Source organism: Octopus sinensis, linkage group LG23 (genome assembly GCF_006345805.1).
Source record: "Octopus sinensis linkage group LG23, ASM634580v1, whole genome shotgun sequence".
In the NCBI taxonomy this organism is placed as follows: domain Eukaryota; kingdom Metazoa; phylum Mollusca; class Cephalopoda; order Octopoda; family Octopodidae; genus Octopus; species Octopus sinensis.
Window position 1 is genome coordinate 27428223 of NC_043019.1, and position 24450 is coordinate 27452672.

General features: G+C 37.9%; 1 protein-coding gene across 1 annotated transcript; it reads right to left on the reverse strand.

The window, feature by feature from the left end:
- Positions 1–2096: 2096 nt before the first annotated feature.
- On the reverse strand, positions 2097–18100 carry LOC115223414. Its single transcript, XM_029793930.2, has 6 exons — positions 17681–18100; positions 12956–13015; positions 11661–11931; positions 10749–10911; positions 9109–9355; positions 2097–7963 (listed from the first exon to the last, which is right to left on the reverse strand). Exons 2-6 carry the CDS (start codon positions 12969–12971, stop codon positions 2592–2594), a joined length of 6069 nt encoding a protein of 2022 aa, XP_029649790.1. The 5' UTR covers positions 12972–13015; positions 17681–18100; the 3' UTR covers positions 2097–2591.
- Positions 18101–24450: the final 6350 nt, after the last annotated feature.

Sequence of the window (24450 nt, forward strand, 5' to 3'; positions counted from 1 at the left end):
GCATCGAGTGATGTTCACTACAGCTTTGATAAGTTCATCAGCTGAAATAGTTCACATCCATCATGCTGCATAAAGTAGCCATCGGTAGAGACACTTTACTATCACTAAAACATCTTTAACCCTTTAGTGTTCACATTATTCTGCCAAAATTAATCCTTTTTTTATCCACATTGTTTTGAACTAATCATGCATTATCTTGTAGCTATGAGATTTTGATGAGATAGCTGTTAATTTTTTAAACGATATTGTAGGGTTGGTGTGAGAGACCAGATCTGGCCAGTTTGAACATAAAACAGGCAGAATACTTTTGGCCGGATATGGCCGGTTTAAATCTTAAACGTACAAGATCAAAACTAATCTGAGGCTAGACAAACAATTCGGCTAAAATTGAAAATCCAAATGTTGAACGAAGATTAAACAACAACAACAACGATGATTTATATATATATGTATATAGTTTATACAGAACATATGAAAAATAATATTTTCAAATGCACACCTACATACACTATGAGCAATATTATAAAAATGAGACAGAGAGAGATTCATAGATAATACAATCTTTATAACAACATACATACATGTATGGAATATATATAGTATGTATAACATATATGTGTGTAATATATATACTATATATAATATATATATTACATAATACATATATATCATATATTATAAATAACCATAATATACACATATACATATATATTATATATACACACACACAATATATATATATATTATAATAACCATAATATATATACATATATATATACATTTATATATACATATATATATACATTTATATATATATAACAATATATATAACAATATATATAGTGTGTTATAAATATATATATATATATATAATGTATTATATATATACACAATATATATAATGTATGTATTATATATATTATATCATATACATATATAATATATAATCAATATACATGATGTGTATATATACATACATATACAATATACATAATATACATATAATATATATATTTATATGGGGAACAGTTTTTTGTTCAAACAAGTTTCATTAAATGCGCAACAATGTTTTATCCATTTTCTTTCAGATTTTTTTGTATTTCATAAGTTTCCACACCACCCACCCCACCCTCTTCTTTTATTTTTTTTCACAGTTAGTTTGGAACAATTATATTCCTAGATTTTATATTCGATGTCCTCAGACCTTTCACAATGGAGCTGTCGAACTCATTTCATTCTTGAAAACAAGATTGTGAGGTTCTGAAAAACGTCGAGTATGAATTTAGAAATTTTATTGTTCCAAACACATTATAAAAAAAACAAAAACAAAAAAAAAACAATATAGAAAACAAAAAAATATGAAAATTTTAAAATAAAAATGATAAAATTTAAATACAGTTGCTTATGTAATGAATTACAAACATACACATATACACACAATCAAGATGTGAGGAGGGGAGGTTTATAGTATGTTTGGAGACTGGATCTGGAGTGTGAAGAAAGAAATGTTTTTGTTTTTTAGTTCATTTTTCATTTGTTTTTTCCTTCGAAGGCATTGAAGCTTTGGCTTTCTCAAAGAATCAAGGAATGGGATGCTGCGATGGCCATTTCATTGTTCAAGTCAAAGGAAGCAATTATCGCATGACAATTGAAGGCATATTGAAGGTTGTTCATATGTTCATATATATTATATATATATATATATTTGTGTGTGTTATATACATATAAATATATATATATAATATATATATATATATATATATTATTATATTTGGTGTGTTATATACATATATATATGTCATATATATATATATATTATATATATTTGTGTGTGTATATATATATATATATTGTATATATATATAATATATATATATATTATATATATTTGGTGTGTATATATACATATATGTCTATATATATATTATATATATTTGTGTGTATATATACATATATATATGTCATATATATTATATATATTTGTGTGTGTATATATACATATATATATATATATATATATATATTACATATATGTCATACATACATCATATATATATATATTTATATTTATATTTATATATGCCATATATTTATATCATATATATTATGTGTTTGTATGTATATATATATATATATATATATATATGGGTGTGTTTGTGTGTGTGTGTATATATATGTTTGTCTCTGAGCCACAGCCCATAGTGCATAAACATGTAGTAATGTAACATATCTGCTGCACATTGCCGCTAAAATACAAACACCTAGAAGAGAAGCTCATGCAATGCGCACTCTTACATGCTAGCTCACACACACACACATACACACACACACAGATATGCATCTGCAAACATCATTTGCATACTCATTAGCATACACAATTACACAGCAGCTCTCTTTTAGTGTCTGTTTGTCTCTCACATGAATGCATGCGCGATTATGCACACACTTAAACACAAACAAATTACAACAAAAACAACAAAAAAACTCACACATGCACGCACACACACATATGCAATGATACGCAATTACTGGCATATATATATACACTCGTGGTTATCCAGTGAAACACATATACAAACTGACCAGTCCCTTTAAATGACCTTGGTGGCCTCTGCAACTGCAGTTTCAACTTCCTGTCCGCATATCACCGTCTCCTCTTCGCCCTCCTCTGTCTGGTTCACAAACTGTAGTATGACAACTGTATGGCCATCCTCTTCGACAACGGTTGGATGTATTTCAGGCACCCGGATACTGTCTCCTTGTCCAGTGAAGACAGCATTGGACAAACTGTGAAGAGCTTCAGCAGCCATTCTTGGCAGAACACCATCAGTGGTGGATACGGCGATGCTTGTGTCAGCTCCGAGGGTGATAATGGTTTCCTCTTCTTTATTACCGTTTTCGCTGTTGTCCTCTTCATTGTTGATGTCGGTGCTTTTCACTGTGAGGTGCGATTCACTTTTCATACTGTTCTTCTGTGAGCGATCAACCTGTTTGCGGAGGTTACCCAGAAAGTTCAATTCCTTCAGTTTGTGCAGTCGTTCGGGATGTTTCTTCCGGTAGTGCCGGATCAGCGTATGACGGTGTCCGCATTTGGCATTGCAGCAATCACAGACGTACATCAAGCCACTGTGAAAAATCTGCGTATGCTTTCGCAATTCGTAGCTCTTGACAAACTTCTTTCCGCAGTACTCACACATCAGCTTGTTGGTCATGGTGTGCTCAAGTCGGTGTCGATTCAGTTGATCTGGATACTTGAACTTCTTGTCGCAATACGAACAGGCAAAGTGTTTCTCCTGTGAGTGTGAGAACATGTGTGTTTTCATGTTGCCCTTCTGGCGGAATTCCTTGCCACATGTCTTGCATGTGTACTTTGGTGGTGCATCTGAATGAAACTGCCTCATGTGTGACACCAGACTGGTTTTGGTCTTCACTATTTTACCGCACTCGGCACACTGGTGCTGGTACTTGTTCTCATGCACGGAGGCTTTGTGCTCTTTCAAGTAAGTGATATAATGGAAACGCTTTCCACAGATGTCACACTCGCACGTCTTCTCACCATGGCACTTCAGGTGTTTGTTCAGGTTGCTGACGGTGACAAAAGACTTTCCACACAGGTGACAGATAAGATTGTCGTGGATGTAGACCTGGTTGTGGCGTCGAACAACACGTACCAATGTACCGTCAGGCAGACGACAGCTGTGGTCATTGAGGTAGTCTTTGCGATAGAACATCTTGTTGCACACCTCACACTTAAACTGAGGTTCACCGTGGATGATTTGGTGCCGACTGAGATACTTGTCTGAGCGAAATGTCTTGAGACAAATCTCACAACGAGCCTCGTCTCCGTCTAACAACTTGTGGCAAGAATGGGTCTGCAGGCTTCCTCGTTTGACGAACCTTTTACCACAACGTGAACAATCAAATGGATGTGTATGCTTCTGGAAATGATCCCGGTACTCTTTAGCATCGGTGAATTTAGCTTCACACTGGCCACATGCAACAAAGCCTTCACGTTTGATGATCGCTTGGCTCATACACAGCCTCTTGTGCCAGTTTAACTCTTCGTTCCTGTTGAATCCTTTCAGACAGATGTCACATTCATAGGTTGTCGTGTGTGTGGCCTCATGATTGTTCAGATGTTGCAAGTTGGAAAATGTCTTCTTGCACACTCGACACATAAGCTTGTTGTCGTTCTCTTTGGAGGATTCCTCGGCCAAAGGTGTGCATTCGTGTTCTTTCAAAGCCTCCTCAACAGCAAATGACCGTCGGCATTTGAAGCAGTGCAACGAGAAACAGCGAAGCAGGTGGTTTTCAAGGCCAAGCTTTGTTGAGAAAGTGCGACCACAGTTGTGGCAGGAATGAATGTTTTCTGCAGCAGCCCTTGCTGGGTCACAACGCAGGATGTGTTTCTGCATAGAATCCTTGCGTGAGAAGCAGCGGCCACATTGCTCACACTTAAAAATATCTGTATGCATCGCTAAATGACGGAAAAGATATTTCACAGTGCGGAAACTTTGTTCACAGATATCACACTGGTGTAGGGCATTCTCATTTTCCTCCCCTTTGTTGCTACTACACGCATGGCTAACCAGTAGGTGGCGTTGTGAAAACTTCCTTTTGCATCGGTCACATTTCCAGTGATCAGCTGGTGCAGTGGCAGGCTTTTCTCCAGGTTCCAGCTGTGAAGTGGAGAGCTCAGAATCGTCTTGTGTAAAACTTACTCTGTCATCAGCGTTGTCACCAGTCTGGAGCACAGTTGAGTTGGCATTGCTGTCACACCGATGTTTCATTAGAGATTCCTTTCGTGTAAATCTCTTGCAACAGAGATCACAACGAAAGCGGTCAGTGTGTGCTGGTGCATGTAGTTTCAGATACTTTATGTTGGTGAATCTTTTGCCACAGACGCAGCAGGCATAGAGAATGACATCGTCCGTCTTATCAATCAAAATATCTATGCCATTGTCTTTGGCAAGAATTTTACATTTCCTTCTGGATTCCGGTGAATCACTGGAATCATCTTGGTTATCCTCATTAGCTGTATCAGAGTCCTTGAAATCAGACTCTAGTACTTCTCCTTCTTCACATTCATCTTCACCTAAAATGTCATCAGTGTCGTCATCGGCCAAATTCTTGCTGCTTTCATCATCAGTGACAGGTGTTTTCTCACTGTCACTGTTCACCAAGTCAGCTTTCTGTGAAGTTTTGCTCTTTGATGGAGACTGCTCTTGAGAAGTTTTGGCTTTGATGGCTACTGATGTGGTGTTGCTTGTGTTCTTGCTGCTGACCAATGACACGGCTGTGTTGCTGTTGGCCGGTGTAGTTGCCTGCGTTTGCAATGCTTTCGGTGGTCGCCCACGACGACGAGTTGCACCAGGCACTTTCACAGTTTCTTGCAAAACCTTTTTCTCCAATGGCTTTTCAGGTTTTGCTACTTTACTCGGCTCTTCTTCATCAATTGCTTTGTTACCAGTTGTTCTAATACCCTTCAACCGTCGTGTGGGTAACACCCGTGCCAGGCTTTGCGAAGGCGAGGCAGCCTGGACAGGTGACTGACTAGTACTGGTTTTTACTTTCTTAGGTGTTGACAATTCTGATTGTGATTTGTCACTGTCAGAACTGGCTTTTGGTTTTCTCCCCAAATGAAGTGCCTGGCGTGTGCGCTTCCTAGGCCGACCTGGGCCACGTGTCTTTTTCAGGGGCTCTTCTTTTGTGGTGCTAGCTTCAGCGGCACCATTACTTTTATCTGTAACATCACTGACAACTGTTGGCTGGCAACTCTCAGAACTCTTTGCAGTGACCTGTTCCGGTGTGGCTTTATTCTCTTCACTCTCACCTTCACCTTCATCTTTATTCAGCCAAGCAACGTCAGCAACAACATAGTCAACAAACTCTACCAATTTGTTAACTTTGTTCTCAGTTGTCTCACTTGACCCATCAAGTTTTCCCAACTTCCCATCATCTCCATCTTCAATGGCACTGGTGCTCTTAGTCTCAGAATCATGACTGACATCTTCTTCAACCAGTTTTATTGTAACAGGTTCCTCTGACGTGCTTTCTTTGCAGTGAGTATCCATCTCCTCAGCTGCTGTTACACAACTTGTGTCATCGTCATTTTTCTCTTCTTTGGCCAGCACGCTGACAACATTAGCATCCAACTGAACAATCTCGAATGACTGACTTTCCATAACTAAGCTGTTCTCATTTGCTTTGGTGTCCACCTCATCTGTAACTACAGTGGTAGTATCATCAAGCATTGATTCATCAACAGGTGAATGCTGCACAGCTTTGTCAACCAGCAGACGTTCTTCAACCTCTTCACCGGTAATTTCTGCTTCCTTCACCACAAACTCTTGATTTACTACAGACTCCTGCAGACACTTTTCTGCGGAATTCTCTTCTACTACAGACACAGCTACTTCAAATTTCTCACCATCATTCGATTCCTCTACAACAGAGTTTTTGCTAACAACCGACTCTGTATTTACATCAATGACAGATTTATCACAAACCACGGTCTCTTCTATAATGGTCGGTATAATAATGCTCTTATCGTCTTCGGTATGTGCAGACATGTCTATCTCTTTCACAGTCTCTACAAGGTAGTTCTCACACTTAATAGTATCGGCTATTTTCTCCTCCTGCGACTGAGACATTCCTATCATATTCTTATACATTTCAGATATGCTCTCATGAGTGTTTTCAACATGCACCACTTGAACTGTAGATGAACCGGCTGCTATATTCTGTTCATCGCTGCTGTTGTTACTGTTATTGTCACCACTGCCTTCAGGGATATAGTCAGTGTTGGAGACAGTTTTAACATACATACTGTCAAGACGTTCGAAAGCTTCTGATACAGTCACTTCACTAACATGTTGATAACTTTCCTTATCTTTGTAGTCAAGGTCACTGTCTTCAAGCGATATCTTGGCTTCTAGAAGAGCAATTTTGGTGATATCTGGTTTCTTACACTGAGTTCCGATATCCTCGTTTTTACCGACATCCAAACTTTTCTCGACAAGTTCAGCAAGGTTCTTATCTAAAATTAAGTTAGTAGACTCTGTAGAATTTCCAAAATTACAGAAATTTGCCTGACAGATGGCAACCTTATTCGAAGAATCAGCAACCTCGTTTACCTTGCTTTCTTCAACAGATTCAGATGAAATAACAATGGTTTCTTTGGCATCTTCAGTATTATTAATTTCATGAATGTTACTGTCATTATTATTATTATTATTATTATCATCGTCATCATCATTATTATTATTATTACCGCTGCTATTACTGTTGTAGCTCTGAGTTTTCACTTCTGTCAATTCACTATACGACTCACCGCCATCATTAGATCCAACGGCAGCAGCAACTTCTTCTTCTTCATCATTTTCGTGGTCATCACTGCTGCCTTTATCCAAAGAATTAGCTAAATCTTCACTAGTCTGGTCCTCATACTCAAACAGATTACCCTTTGAGCCTTGCAATTTCACCTTGCTGTGTTTTGAGAAGAGATGGTTCCACATGACATCCAATCGGTAACTACGGTAACCGCACTCCACGCATCGCAGGATCTGGCCTTTGTGCTTCTTCATGTGTCGTTGGTAGTTGCTCCTGTTCACAAAACCAATGTTACAAACCGAACAGTGAAACTTAGATTTCCGACTCCGAGTTTTGCCTCCACGAGGGTTGCTGTTGGGGACAAGGTGGGCCCTCAAGTGCTTAGCAAGGTCCACCTGGCTGTTGAAAACATTTTCACATTTGCTGCACTTGTACTCTTTAATCTCCTCACTTTGGATTAATGACAAGATGTGGTTCCTGTAGAGTTTATCGCAGTCTGTTTGCATCCTCTCCAGGGATTCCTCAGACACTGACACCACTTCCGTAGCCTGGTGCTGCAAAATTGCAACAGTTGCTTCCGAGGTAATTTCATCAGTGTTGCTATCTTTCTCAGTTAGCAACGACACCATCACTGAAAAAAAAAAAAAAAAAGATTTTATATGGTGGGAAAACATCGGAGATTAAAGGAGATTATTCACTTAGTAATAGATGCTTGTGTATATGTGTGCATAACAAGTTAACCCTTTTGTTATCATATATCTGCTGAAAACATTCGAAATAATTTGAATATATAAACATTACATTTGGCAGAATAATCTGAAAGCTAAAGGGTTAAAATAGGAAGACTGTAACATAGGACCAGGGGATGTCCCAGGTGCGTTCATATGAAAAGGGTTAAACATGGACTGATATGTCTCACACACACACACATGCCAGCGAAAGGTACCCATGCAGGTGACACATGAATGGCATCCATGCTGGTGACATGTAAAAGGACCCACCGCTTTCTTGGAGTGGTTGGTGTTAGGAAGGGCATTCAGCTGTAGAAACCGAGCCAATAAGAGCTTGATGCCGCTCTCCAGCTTACCATCTCCAGTCAAACTGTCCAACCCATGCCGGCACGGAAAACAGTCATTAAATGATGAGGATGATGATGATGATGATGATGACCATCACCCTCATAATTACTATAATTCTTGCCACCTCCAACTCAAATTCCTACAGTTACTACCACAACTACTACAACTTGAAAGATTACCACCACTACCCCCACCCCACCACCTTAACCATCAAATGCTACCACCATGGTGTGAACAGTGTAAGGAAAATTTTGAACCTAAAACTTTACTCGGATCTTTTTGGTTTGAACAGCAGTTTTTAACATAATTTCCACATAACTAAACACTTTTAAACTTCGTATACTGGTAGAATGTGTTTATAAAACATCTTTTTCTCTTGGTTTTATTGAGAAAATTCCATAGTTTGTAAGATATTTGTTGTTTTTTTTTCTCCAATTTCTGCAATTTCAACCAATCACTGACGTCCATTGAGGTAAAAAAAATCATTCTGTGCTGTATGAATATGTCCCTCGTTTAAGAAACAGATTGGGTTTATTTATATTTGTGAAGAAAAAAAGATACCCTTCCCCCACCCCTAACCCTAAAACAGATTGAAATGCAATAGATCGATACTAGGGTCATAATTATGGGTGACAATTTCATATGGCACCGCTAGTAAAAACTGCCATTCAAACCGAAAAGATCCCTTTACACTTACCCTTATAATCTTTGCATGGCTTCACTGGTTTGCCCAACTTTTTAGCATAATGTAAGGCATACCAGACTTTCAGTTGCTCCCCTTCTTGGATGGTTCGGATGCTGTTGTAGAAGATGTTTGTTCCTAACTGGTAGGCAATGCAGTTCTGTTCCTCCTCGTTCTGTGCACATTGCACCAAACACATCCAGTTGCAATCGTTTTCGTTAGAAGTGTCGAGAGAGACAACAGCACCGTCTTTAGATAAGATCTGTTACGGGAAGATTACAAGAGTCAGAAAAAAAAATACAAGCTTCATTTAATTATAACGAAAAACAAAGGAAAATAATTAAATGATGTCACAGCGCAAGAGTTACCTCCCTTCAATTAGTCAACATAACTATAAACAATAAAATATAAACCTATTCAGATAATTACTAAACAGCATGAGAAGACCCCCCATGTACAGACAAGGTTTACAGCATGGTTAGAATTTCATTGACACACACGTGTGTATGTGTGTATAATAGCACTAAGCATTGAGGGTGATAGCAGATAAGTGAGGTCTTAATGATGTGGAATAACAGAGTCAAGATGGCATGGAAAAGTGGTGATTGGTGGAAACAGTGGGGGGAGGGGTCATGGGAATTGGAATTGGATTAAGAAATATATATATATATATATATATATATATATAATGGCAGGCTTCTTTCAGTTTCCATCTACCAAATCCACTCACAAAGCTTTGGTCAGCCTCAGGCTGTAGTAGAAGATACTTGCCCAATGTCATTCATATATATATATATATATATATATATACACATATATATACATCCATACATACATATAATATAGGGTAAGATTATTAATAATAATAATTTTACCAAGTAGTCAGCATGTTAAAAAACCTTTTAGATAAATTATACAAAATATTCTATAATTATATACACAGTTATAATGAGGGGTCAGCTAATTGCCTTGCCACGTACTGAATTAGAAATAGATGCTAATGTCTTTTCAACTACCATAAAAACTCCGAGAAAATAACACACAGTGTGTTATTTTTCTCAGAGTTTTTGTGGTAGTTGAAAAGATACTAGCATCTATTTCTAATTCAGTTCATGGCGAGGCAATTAGCTGACCCCTCGTTATAATTGTGTATATAATTATAGAATAATTTATATATATATATATATATACACACATACACACATATATAAATACATATAAGCTGACACTTAGGGTGACGAGCTGGCAGAATCGTTAGCACAATGGGGTGAAATGCTTAGCGGTATTTCGTCTACCATTATGTTCTGAGTTCAAATTCTGCTGAGATTGACTTTGCCTTTCATCTTTTCGGGGTCAATTAAATAAGTACCAGATACACACTGGGGTCGATGTAATTGACTTAATCCCTTTGTCTGTCCTTGTTTGTCCCCTCTGTGTTTAGCCCCCTGTGGGCAATAAAGAAATAAATAACTGACACTTGTCTAACCTGTTTGTGTATGGAATGAAAGACGATGTAAAGTGATAAGAATGAAACACATTTATACACAGATGCAAGTCTCCTTATTAAAAAAAGTAAAAAAAAGCATGAAAATAAAAAAGAAGAAAGGAATCTCTTAATTATTTCTGGAGGTAAAATTATCAATAATTGGAATTACCTTTAGAATGAAGATATTGTCAGTATCAAGGTCCTGAGTTGTTCTTCTGGCCTCAAATGGTCCAAACTGTGTCTTGGCTGGTATCACGTGTTGAGCCACCACAGTTAGAGAGGAATCTATGTGTTCTAACAACATCAAGTTGGACGGTAGTGTAAGGCGTGCCCTGACAGGTGACAACACAAGAACAGATTGACAAAGTTTAGAAGAAAGATTAAAAAAAGAAAAAAAAAATTTAAAAGGTTGTTGTAGTAGCAAAAATGATACAACATCGTGTGTGTGCATGTGCGCTTATCACCATTGAGATAAAGCACCTTACTTGAAGTGTGTATGTGTGTGTATGTGTGTATGCATGTGTGTGTGGAGAAGGTAACTCAGGTAACTGGGATAACTCTGACATAAAACCTGCGGCTCAGTGGTTACCGATGATGTTGACTTGTTCTTCTTTTCGGATTATGGCTGCTGTTGCTTAGTGAGTGGGATTGACTCAGTGCACAGTGGGATTGACTCTTCCTGCACAGGCATTGCATGATAACAACATTGTTCATGATTGTTGATGGTGCTGTGAGTCTCAACGGAATGGCTGGCTGTAGCCTTAAAAAGCAAATAAAATTCACATTCGATCACAGCACCAATAACAGTTAAGCCTCGTGCAATGGCCATACTCGATAACGAGGGGGTAGCCATCATATATATACAAATACACATAAAACATTATATGTTAATTAACCAATTAGATTCTAATGTTAATATTCAAAGATATAACACATTATCAACCCTATTTATGTTGTTTGAAAGAGACAGAGAGAGGGGAGACAAAGGAGAAAGCAATAAAGAGGGGTGAAGAAAGAGAAAGGAGAGAGAAAAAGGAAGGAATGAAGGAGAGATAGACAGATAGCTAGAAATATTCCTTACTTTGACATCACTTTGAACTCTCCAACTGGTGTGTTGAGTCCAAGTTCTGGACATTCTTCAGTGAGGTGGTCACCGCCACATACATCACATCCAGCATAGAGGTCAAGGAAGAGTGTGGTTGCTGTTGCAGCATCGGATACTGTTGCAACTGTAACTGATTCGGCAGCTTCTGTGACGACAGCTGTTGCAGTCGTAGCTCCGCCAAGGGCTGACACTGCGGCTGTGACTTCATCTTGGGACGCACAGATTATTGTAGGTTTCTCTTCTGGAGCTGTTGAGACAGAATACGATAAACAAAACATTTTTGAAATTAAGGCTTGTTGTAAAGGCATTCAGACCACCACCACCACTATTGTTATTATCATTATTATTATTATTCATCATCATCATCATCATCGTTTAACGTCCATTTTCCATGCTAGCATGGGTTGGACGGTTCAACTGGGGTCTGGGAAGCCAGAAGGATCCGCCAGGCCCAGTCTGATCTGGCAGTATTTCTACAGCTGGATGCCCTTCCTAATGCCAACCACTCCGTGAGTGTAGTGGGTGCTTTTTACGTGCCACCTGCACAGGTGCCAGACGATGCTGGCAAACGGCCACGATCGGATGGTGCTTTTTACGTGCCACCGACACGGGGGTCAGGCGAGGTTGGCAAACAGCCACGATCGGATGGTGCTTTTTACGTGCCACTAGCACGGGGGCCAGACGAGGCTGGCAAACGGCTACGATCGGATGGTGCTTTTTACACCCAACTGAAATATGAATTCAGTTTAATGGTGATACTGGTCTCATCTGGATGATAACATCCATTTTAATAGTGATAGTGATGACACAATTTAAGGGTGATAGTCATGATATTCAATTTAATGGTGAAAATCATGACATTCAATTTAATGGTTTGAGTGAGGGCATTAAATCAATTTAAGGGCGATAGTCATGATATTCAATTTAATGGTGTGACAGATGACATTCTTTCAGTTTAATGGTGTGTGCGAGGGCATTAAATCAATTTAATGGTGAAAGTCATGACATTCAATTTAATGGTTTGAGTGAGGGAATTAAATCAATTTAAGGGTGATAGTTATGATATTCAATTTGATGGTGTGACTGATGACATTCTTTCAATTTAATGGTGTGTAAGGGCATTAAATCAATTAAAATGATATAAATAATAACATTTGTCCACTATAGCTGTGGATGTATGTGGTGATATTTGTCCAACTTAATGAACTGAATATAATAGAATGCAAAAGGTTGTGAACTGAGTGAATGAAATAAAAATGGTTGCTACTTACATTCATTTTCTTCCATCTCAATAGGATGGTGTGTGGCATGTGGTGCCCCACTTCAACCAGCTGTAAAATGAACAACAAAAGTCAAAGATAAAATTAGAAACAAATATATAAAAACATTGTTGTTTTACAACTGCAACAATCATATAAAGAAGATAAGGCACTTCATCTAAAATAAAAGACAACAGGAAATGTGCTACTCTAGCGTATTTTAAAAGTTGAAATCTTGGTCTAAGGTGAATGAAGATTGATTAGGGACTAAACTGCCAAAACAATACAATTAAAGAGAACAGCATGATCATTGCCACCAACAAAAATATGCTACACTATCACCAACAACATCATCTTCTAAATAACCAACTGGCAACAACAATGATAGTATCAACAGACTAGTAATGTCTGTAGCTACATATGTTGTATGTCAGCACAATGATGTGTGTGAGTGCATGCACGAGGAGAATGCAGAGTTTTTATGGTTTGAGTCAGAGGTACAAGGAGCAAAGTGCCCATGAATTTGGTAATCGTTCTATTAACTTTAATCATACAGCACTCCCACCCACTTCATTCCTTAATCCATTCATATTTTCATTTCCCTTTTTACAGCCATAGGGATAAGACAACAATTTTTTGCTCTCACAAAACAGCTCTTCCCCTTATGCTATATTTTTTATTACATATTTGTCATGGATAACTATCGATTGCAATGCTGTAGGATTTCCCTACAAATCAAGATGTATGGAAAGAAGTCATCAACTGGAACTGGAGGCAGGAATATGTATAGGAACCATAGAGATTACAATGGGTATCAAACTTAACGTTTTAAAACGTTTGATGTAGAAGATACAGAAATCAGCCACATCGACAAAACAAAGAATTGCAACATCTACAGTAGGAGCAATATAAGTGTTTAAGAAGCTATTCCATTAACTAGTCGGATCTTATTTTTTCATAGATATATATTTCTTTATTGCCCACAAGGGGCTAAACATAGAGAGGACAAACAAGGACAGACAAAGGGATTAAGTCGATTACATCGACCCCAGTGCGAAACTGGTACTTTTATTTATCGACCCCGAAAGGATGAAAGGCAAAGTCGACCTCGGCGGAATTTGAACTCAGAACGTAATGACAGACGAAATACCGCTAAGCATTCCGCCTGGCGCGCTAATGTGTCTGCCAGCTCGCCAATTTTTTCATAGATATAACATGATGCTTATAATGGGACAGCTATAATGGGGCTGAGAATCAGGCTTGAGTAATCTGCAGTTAAGCACAATGGTAATTAAAAAAACACAAAGTTCGTATGATGATTTCCTGAAAAGAGAAAGTGAAACTTGCTAAGTAGCAAGTTAGAAAATCTCTATAAGAGATGAAGTAGGAACTAGACTGAGAAGTAATGATTATTGCCACTTCAACATGGCTGTTCCATTACTACTGTTTTTAACCCGAAGAGCATCTTCGTCCAGCTGATCATTGATGCAATCTGCATCAGGTGCAGATTGCATTGATAACCAGCTGGAGGAGGCAGCTCTTGGAGTTAGAAACAGTAGTAATGTCAGTTCCTATGGAAGTCATATTGAAGATGAAACTTCTAATGAAAAGCCTGTTCTGTCAAGTAAAGGCTGATTTGAAGCACAACATAAGAATGACTTGTAAAGCTGCTTGTGTGGATATAGAGGTTGCCACTAATCCTGAGCAGCTGAAGGAAATTATAGCTGAATGGAGCCACACACCAGAACAAATAGATAATGTTGATGCAATTGAACTTTTCTGGAAGCACATGCCTGACAGAACTTTTAGTTCTCGAGAAGAAAAACAATCAATACCAAGATTTAGACCTTGAGTAAATTGTCTGATGTTTCTTTTAAGAGGAAATGCTGTTGTTAATATGAAATGAAAGCCCTTGCTTGTGTTTCATACAGAAAATCCATGCCTCTGACTTGGTGTTCAAATAAGGCCACGATTATGGTCTTACTTGGATTGCCGGGTCACCTCAAGCATAGCATATCTCCACAGGTCTTTGGTGGTCACTGAGGAAACTAAGCATAGACAAATGGCTCGATAGGGCTGTATAAGCTGTGTACAAAGATGCAGTGGTGAGTTTAGTGTTAAATGTAGGAGTTCAAAGTTCAGTTCTCAGTTCGTTCCAATTCATCAAAGTCTGTCAAGCCATCAGAGATGAGTTTAAGACTGGTTGTCCATGGGAACTCCTACACGGTGATAATCTAGTTCTCATAGCTAAATCTTTAAAGGAATTAGAGAGGAAATTCCACATAAAAGCACCCAGCACACTCTGTAAAGTGGTTGGCATTAGGAAGGGCATCCAGACATAGAAAACTATGCCAAATCAGATTGGAACCTGGTGCACTTCCCCAGCTTGCCAACTCTGATCGAACCATCCAACCCATGCCAGCATGGACAGCAGACATTAAATGATGGTGGTGATGATGAAAAGGAATCAGATGTAGTGTGTAAGGAAGGAAACAGCACTGATATGGATATGTGATGTGAATGGATGGGGTCCACTGTATAAAGAAGTGCTGATTACCAAATGTGGATGGAGATTGCAGAAGAGGGAGACCCAGGAGAACATAAAACAATATGACAACAGAAATGATAAGAGACTTGGATGATTGACAATACACAGTTCTTGAGAAGACTTGCCCAACTCAGTGAAGCCAAGTTCTGGAAGAACTCTGTGTGTGTGTGTATGTATTTGTATGCATGTAAGCTTGTACATGTGCACGACTGGGCCCTTCATCCAATTTCTCCCTCAAGATAAATGCTACCAAAACAAGTGGAGTAAATTTTGAACCCCGCTTGTGTTCTTTTATCATGATACTTAATTGTTCCCTAACACCCTTTCTCTTCAAATATATATTGTATTATGGATGTTTAACAATTTATTTCCATACATAAAATCAGTTGTCTTGTTTTGCTTTTCTTTCTGTTTTTTTTTTATAAACAATCTATCAGAAAATTTTGGGAAAATAAATTTTATGGACAGATTTTCAGGAATGCATCACTTCTGTAATGCAAGGGAATCCCCTGTGTTTGTGTGTGTGTATATATATCTATATCTATCTATATATATATATACTCTTTTACTTGTTTCAGTCATTTGAATGTGGCCATGCTGAAGCACCGCCTTCAGTCGAGCAGATCGGCCCCAGGACTTATTCTTTGTAAGCCTAGTACTTATTCTATCAGTCTCTTTTGCCGGGGACGTAAACACACCAGCATCGGTTGTCAAGCGATGTTGGGGGGACAAACACGGACACACACACACATACATACATATATATATACGACGAACGTCTTTCAGTTTCCGTCTACCAAATCCACTCACAAGGCTTTGGCCGGCCTGAGGCTATAGTAGAAGACACTTGCCCAAGGTGCCATGCAGTGGTACTGAGCCCGGAACGGTGTGGTTCGTAAGCAAGCTACTTACTACACAGCCACTCTTGCGTCTATATATATATAAATTGTATGTAGTCGTTGGTTATAGCCGGTCAGAAAGTTACCTAGCGGTTCGGCAAAAATAAACGATATAATAAGTATCATACTTTAAAAAACGAGTCCTGAGGTCAAGTTGTTCGACAAAACCTTTCAAAGCGGTGCTCCAGGATGACCGTAGATAAAAATGACTGAAGCAAGATATATATATATAATATATATATATATATATATATATATATATACACACGGGCGCGGGCGGGAGGCGCAAGATTTACACATAATACATACATAAACACATAAAGCTAGGATGAAGGACTATGAAAGCTACAGCTTATAAAGGGCAGTGTATTAAAATACTTATAATTTTCAACACACTATATAATTAACTAAAACAGTTAGCACCAATAGGGGTATACACACACATGTATATATAAATATATATATCAATAATAAAGGTATATATATATATATATACACACGTGTGTGTGTGTGAAAATATTATGAGAAGCCTATACAACTCCTGCCCACAAACATTAAATATATATACATATACATATATATATAAGTGCATGTGTTTGTTGGACCTCCGTTAGTTACTGGTAGATTCGTTTTACAGGAGGGAACTAAGTCCCACACTGATCAACGACATATGACAGGTGCACGCAGTTTGTTTGCAAGGGGAAAACTAAAAACAATTAACAAGATTTTATAAAAAGTATCACTGGCTACGACATTGAACCCGAAATATACTTACATGCATATATAAACGGCGATTAAAGAAACAACTGAATATATTATAAATTATTATGTTTTAAACCGAGTTAATTACTACGACAAAAATTATACTTTCGGTGGGAACGGCAAACATAAAATACGATCGTGGTCTAAAATAATTTAATACATTTAAGACATGTACATTATAAAATAAGGCGTATATGGCGGGATAAGAGTATATAGTCGGGATAAGAGTATATAGTCCATATGATTTTTCCCCACTTCGGTGTTTAGTTTAAAAATATAAATGAAATTATTTAGGGTAGTATATGATTTGTTTAATACAAAAGGTTTTCAGAATGTTTAGAAAAAGAATCCAGGAAAAGAATCGAAGTCAAAAATGACGGAACGGAAATCTTCATCCCAGCGCCATTTTCTAGATGTGAACAAAATGTTTTGAGGAGAACTTCATCGTAAGAATTCGCTGTGGAAGGCTTCAGAATAAATTTGCAACAATGTAAAAGCATTTATGAAAAATAGTAAAATCTTACTTACAAATAAGAGAAATTCAGCTGAAAGCTTTATAGTGTAGAGTTGTATCAAAACATTCAATACTCTTACTGAACCGAACCGAAGCTATTTTCAATTTTTTTTCCAGCGACCATAATCTATCAGCGACGCATGCGCAGTGAGTCGGTCGCATGGCGTCTACATTGGATGTCATGACGAAATTGCAGTTGAATTGATTTAAATTGTAATCTATTACTGTATTTAGTGTCTTTTTGCGTTGTTTTATTAGCTTTTTGTCTTTGTGTTATTCGTTCATTTACATATAAATTATATTTATACAGAGAGAGGAAGAGATTTGATATTAAATTTTATTCATTCTCTGTGTTATATTTCAATATGTAATACCAATTTATTCATCCCATCTGTAACCCATGTGCATTTGGGATGGCTTTTCTATGTTAAACATCCAGCTTTAAAGCATGTGAGATCTGCTTTTGTGGGGTCATGAAAATAATGTACCTTGCCTAACAACACAACACATTTACTGCTCTTCTAAGTTGGGTTTTGCCTACAGTAATCCAGAAAACTTAATCTCTTTTATACATGTATATTGTGGAAGAATCTTACAAGTCATTAAAAATGACATATGTACTGCTTTATTAATTTTTTTTTTTTCCTTATTATATTGTAACGCCACATGTCAATAACTATTATTTGTTGAGTAATGACCACAAGGATACAATAGCAAGGCTGAAATGGGGTTCATCTGAAGGGTTTCTGGAATGCTATTACTCAGTAGTATGTAACTCAGAGATCAGAAAGTTGGAGGAAAGAATCACAAGCCAAGGCAACCAGTAAGAGACATAGGGTTAGACCAAGAACAAGACAGCTGAATCATATCCAGTCTCAGTTTGTCATGCTTGGGAATCCTGCTGAAAAGTGTAATGACAGTAGCCTTAAATAAGACCCTATGGAGAAGGTGCAAAGGCCTCTATCCCCATGACCCTTCCAGAAATAGAGGGCTGAGAAGATGGATATATGTCATACATCAAAATATTTACTATCTGATTAGTGATACTCCACTTATGATATATGTATGTGGTGGTGCCACATAAAACTCATGTTGGCACCACAAAAATACCCATGCTGGTGCCATGTAAAAAGCACCTGTGCTGGTGCCACATTTAAAGCCCTCATACAGGTGCCATGTATGAAGTCCTGGTGCCAGTACCATCTAAAATCCCCCAGTACATGTAAAGTGGTTGGTGTAAACCAGTGGTTCCCAAAATGGGTGGTATCACCCTCCTAGTGGGGCAGCAGAAATTTCCAAGGGGGTGTTGAAGAAAAGTGGGACGATAATGGGGTAGCCAAAAGGGGACAATTGATGTAAGAATGACAATAGGTTAATTAGGTGATGTTTTATTTGTTTTGAATTTGCTTCAGAAATAGGTGTATAATTGTGGTGGTAAGTTGGTGGGGGGCACTAGGAATGTAGCCTGGGTGCCAAGGGGGCAGCAGCCCAAAAAAGTTTGGGAACCACTGGTGTAAACCATCCAACCTATGCCAGCTTGGATATTAAATGATGATAAAGATCTATAAGGTAGGATAGTCCTGAAGCTATTCTACCTTAAAGATGCACACCCTATTACTTTTCTTAATTACCCCTACCACTAATCCTTTCCTTTTCCACTGTTCTCTGCCACACTCCTTTCCACGGGTGTGTCTACTGTCTTACTTTCTCCACTACATAAATCCCTATCATTATATAAATCTGTTCCTTTTTATTCTCCTTCTTCACCTTGCCTAGTATCATCACACTGTCTCTCTTTGGTTCTCCATCAGTTATTGGGTCCAGTTTAGAGATATGTGTGTGTTTGTTGGCTGGTCTGAGGTGATGAGTGGTTGAGTTGAGTAACGAAAACCTGTTCCTTGGGCAGCTTGAAGTAGTAACTCACAACACTTATGAACAATTAACAGAAGATTCTATTGTTGCACATAGGCTCAAGCTGTGTTGGTCTTTTGCAAATAACAACAGCAATAATTATTGGGAGAGACTGCTTGGAGTTCACAGCAAGCAACATTTGGTTGACCCAGCATCAGTGAAAACAATTGTGCTATATTCGTGGTGAGGGAAATTCCTATCATCCATCTGCTCTCTGTCTTAACTGTTTTCCTGGGTCATCTGGCTGTGGCAAGAATGGAGGCACATATTGCTCAGTTGCCTTAACATTCTGAAATTACAGCCAAAAGCTGTAATAGAGCACAGAGAAGATTGAACCATGCGATGGTTTACGCCAGGAGTTGGGGCACTTTTTTAACCAATTACCCCAAAATTTATTTATTTACACCAACATTACCCCCCTTTGATTTAAAAGGAAGAAAACCATAGATTCTTTGAATTCAACAAGTTTATTGATCCTACTTGTATGGAGAATACAGTTATAAATATAAAAAGTATAAAACAAATGTGATAAAATATATTAATATCCTCATTATGAAACAAAAGGACTTTTCTAGAAACTTTTCCACTTCAGGTTTCAGAGAAATGATGTTTCATTTTTTTTACAATTACATCAAAATTGGGGCAATTTAGTGCTAGAGCAATTTGGGTACAGTCTTTGGGGTCTGATCAATTTGGTTAAAAGGCTGAATGGAATAACTACTTAAATCTACTTAAACAAAGCAAAAACGCATGTGTCAAAAAATAAGGTTAAGGCAGGTAATAGACTGACAAATAACATCTATTTAGTCACTTGACAACACCTTAACAATTACATTGTTTGTAGTTCAAAATGACAAGATGTCTCCCAAACATGTCCATTACATTAAACAGATGCAGTGTTGTTGCCAGAAGAAAAATTTCTGTCATAACAAGGAACACGTTTTTCATATAATTTTACTTATGTCTAATAAGTCCTCATTATCCAAAAGAATTTCATTTTTACCCCACTCGGGGTAATTTACCCTGGTTCGCAAAACCCTGGCTTACACTGATTGGTTGCTTAATAGACCGATCACGTCAAACTATTGTGGTTTAGTTGTGATGTATGACCGGTTGCCTAGAGGTTTGGTTTCAAATCATCATGATAGGCACTTGGACTTACAAGTTTCGAGGCAATCTTCACTACTGCTGGTGCCACAGGAAAAAAAAAAAAGGCATCCCAGATGCCTGGCACCTTGCTGTACTCAAGAAGTCTCATATTCCACAGCAGAAGTACTTGGCATTTGTTGACCTGGAGAAAGCATTTGACAGAGGGATATGGTGGTCCCTGAGAAAACCAGAATAGACAAATGGCAACTGAAAGTCATACAGGCCATGTGCAAGGATGCTGTCAGTAAGGTGAGAGTTAGCTGTGAGTACAGCAGTGAATTTAGAGTATAGGAAGGCATTCACTAGGGCTCAGTTCTCAGTCCCTCTGGTGGTGTAAAATACTTGTGTCAGTGCCATGTAAAAGCTCCCATGTGGTGCCACATAAAAGCAACTATGTGACACCATGTAAAAGCACCCATGTGGTGCCACAAAAAAGCACCCAGCCACACTCTGTAAAGTGGTTGGCATTAGAAAGGGCATCTAGCCATAGAAACCATGCCAAATCAGACTGGAGTCTGGTGCGGCCCCCTCACAGGCCAGCTCTGGTCACACCGTTCAGCACGGACAATGGATATATGTCCATCTAAGTGTGTGTCTCAGTCGCCAACCACTGCTTGACAACTAGTGTTAGCGCACTTATATCCCTGGAACTTAGCAGTTCAGCAAAAGAGATCAGTAAAATAAAGTAGTAGGCTTTAAAAAAATAAGTCCTGGGATCGATTTGTTCCACTAAAAAATCTTCAAGGCAGTGCTCCAGCATGGCCACAGTCAGATGACTGAAACAAATAAAAGAAAAAGATGACTAAACACATACACATATATATTTAGCTGTAAAGCTAAATATATATTTCTTTACTACCCACAAGGGGCTAAACATAGAGGGGACAAACAAGGACAGACAAAAGGAGTAAGTCGATTACATCGAACCCAGTGCGAAGCTGGTACTTTATTTATCGACCCAGAAAGGATGAAAGGCAAAGTCGACCTTGGCGGAATTTGAACTCAGAACGTAACGACAGATGAAATACCGCTAAGCATTTCGCCCAGCGCGCTAACATTTCTGCCAGCTCGCCGCCTTCAGAGCTGGTAGAAATTTAGCTGTAAAGCTAAATATTGACTTAATGTGTAAGAGTTTCATACATGCATATGTGTAACACATATGAGTGTCTTGAATCTGGAATCACTTATATAGCTTTATAGTTAAATAGACAGATATGTTTATCAATCTTGAATAGTGAGTTCTATTTCTTATTTTGTACCACCAAATCACATGCATCTATATTTGTATAGCAGTATGATAGATAAGACAAGTAAGAATATAAAGACAGGAATAAACCCTTGGCCTATCAGGAATTGTCACTGAGAGGCTTAGAATATCTGGTGGAGTGGGATCTAGTCTAGTCACTTATATAGTTAATCAGATTGTGCATGAAGGTGTCATACCCAATGACTGGTGTAGCAGCATTATAGTCAGCTGCTACCAGGGTAAAGAAGATACCTTAAATAGAAATCATTAGAGAGGTACCAAATTGCTGGACCAGGTCATGAAAGTCACAAAGAGAGAGTGTTATAGCCCAATTAATTAGAAACAGAGTTAGACTAGATGAGATGCAGTTTGGGAGATGTACTACTAATGCTATCTCCTTAGACAATTACAGGAGAAGTATTTAACTAAAAGCAAACCATTGTACTTGGCATTTGTTGACCTGGAGAAAGCATTTGACAGAGGGATATGGTGGTCCCTGAGAAAGCCAGAATAGACAAGTGGCAACTGAAAGTCATACAGGCCATATGCAAGGATGCTGTCAGTAAGGTGAGAGTTAGCTGTGAGTACAGCAGTGAATTTAGAGTATAGGAAGGCATTCACTAGGGCTCAGTTCTCAGTCCTCTCCTATTAATCATAGATTCCAGGTCATAACAAAGGACTTTAAGACTGGCTGCCCTAAGGAACTACGGTATGGTGATGACCTTATTCTCATAGCAAAATGAGTAGTAGAATTAGAAAAGGAATTCCAAGCATGGAAGCAAAACCTAGAATCAAAGGGACTTAAAGTTAACTTTGCAAAGTCCAATTCTCAAGAAAACAGGAAAGCTACCCTCACGTAAATGGCCCTGCTCAATATGTAGGAAAAGAGTAGGCAGGAATTCCATTTGGTGTACCCAGTGCAAACTCTTGACACACAGGAGGTGCAGTGGAATCACAGGAAGGTTAAGTTAACCCATTGCCTGCCATGAGCCCTATTTGGGGATCTACTAAAAACAGTCTCACTGCCGATTGTTCGCTGTATTTTTTAGTGAATTGTTTATATATATTGCATTTGCAGAGGTGTGTTTCACAATATTCAGTAGTTAAAGTTTGTCATTATTAGCTCTGGCCAATTCTAGAGGACATTCTATGTCATAAATCGGAATCTTTGAAAATACAAAAATATTGACTGTTTTGAAAACGTTTTTTTCTTTATGCATTTCCCATCTCTATTATTCATTGATATTTCATACACATTTGCATTTGATATTATAGTTTAAAAAAACAAACTAAAATGTTTATTATTGCAATTGAATAAAAAAGGATAAATATGCTTTTTTTCAGTGATCTCCATTTGGGACTTTTCGGAAGATTTATAATTTCCAAAATAATTCACATATGAAGAAAATTTAAATACTATATATTATTTTAACTTCTAAGACACCTGGCAAAGCCAAAAAATATGAATAAAAAAATTTGGCAGTTAATGAGTTAAGAAAGTAGTTTTTCTATGTGAAATACATACCAGACATTAACCCTTTCGTTACCAACCTGGCTGAAACCAGCTCTGGCTCTGAGTACAAATGTCTTGTTTTCATAAGTTTTTAATTAAAATCTTCCACCAAACCTTAGTCACAATTTATGTTCCTAACACTAGCTTAATGATAACCAAGTTATTTTATTAAATTTTTTGTTATATTTAAAGTAATTGAAAGAAACACAGAGCATCTCAAAATAAATACAGTAACGAAAGGGTTAAAGTCACATAAGAAATAGAGTTTTTCAAATGTTCTGGAGGCTTCCTAGAGGTAGCAGAGTTTCAGTTATCTAGGTGACCTAATTAGCAGTGGAGGAAGATGTTATCAAAGTAAACCTTTTTTTTTTTTGTTTTTTGAGGACATTTCTTTCAAGAGCTCTAACTTTTTCCAACCTATTATTTACCTTACTTTCCAGATAAATAATTCCTTACAAAACCTTTTGTCCAAATTTTAAGCCCGAAAAATTAGGGGGTTCCTTATACACGTTAAAATACGGTATATCTCAGTGAGTTGCAAGGATGAAGTACAAGCAAAATTAGAAGAAAGACGGAAGAGTTATTTCCCCTGGACTTGTATTAAAGACAAGGATGACAAAACAAAGTCGATCTCGGCGGAATTTGAACTCAGAACCATGAAGACAACCACAATGCCGCTAAGCATTTTGTTCGGCACGCTAACAATTCTGCCAGCACGCTGCCTTTCGTAATAATCCTTTTTACTAAAGCGGCGAGCTGGCAGAAACATTAGCACGCCGGGCGAAATGCGTAGCCGTATTTTGTCTGCCGTTACATTCTTAGTTCAAATTCCGCCGAGATCGACTTTGCCTTTCATCCTTTCGGGGTCGATTAAATAAGTACCAGTTACGTACTGGGTCGATATAATCGACTTAATCCGTTTGTCTGTCCTGTCTGTGTTTAGCCCCTTGTGGGTAGTAAATAAA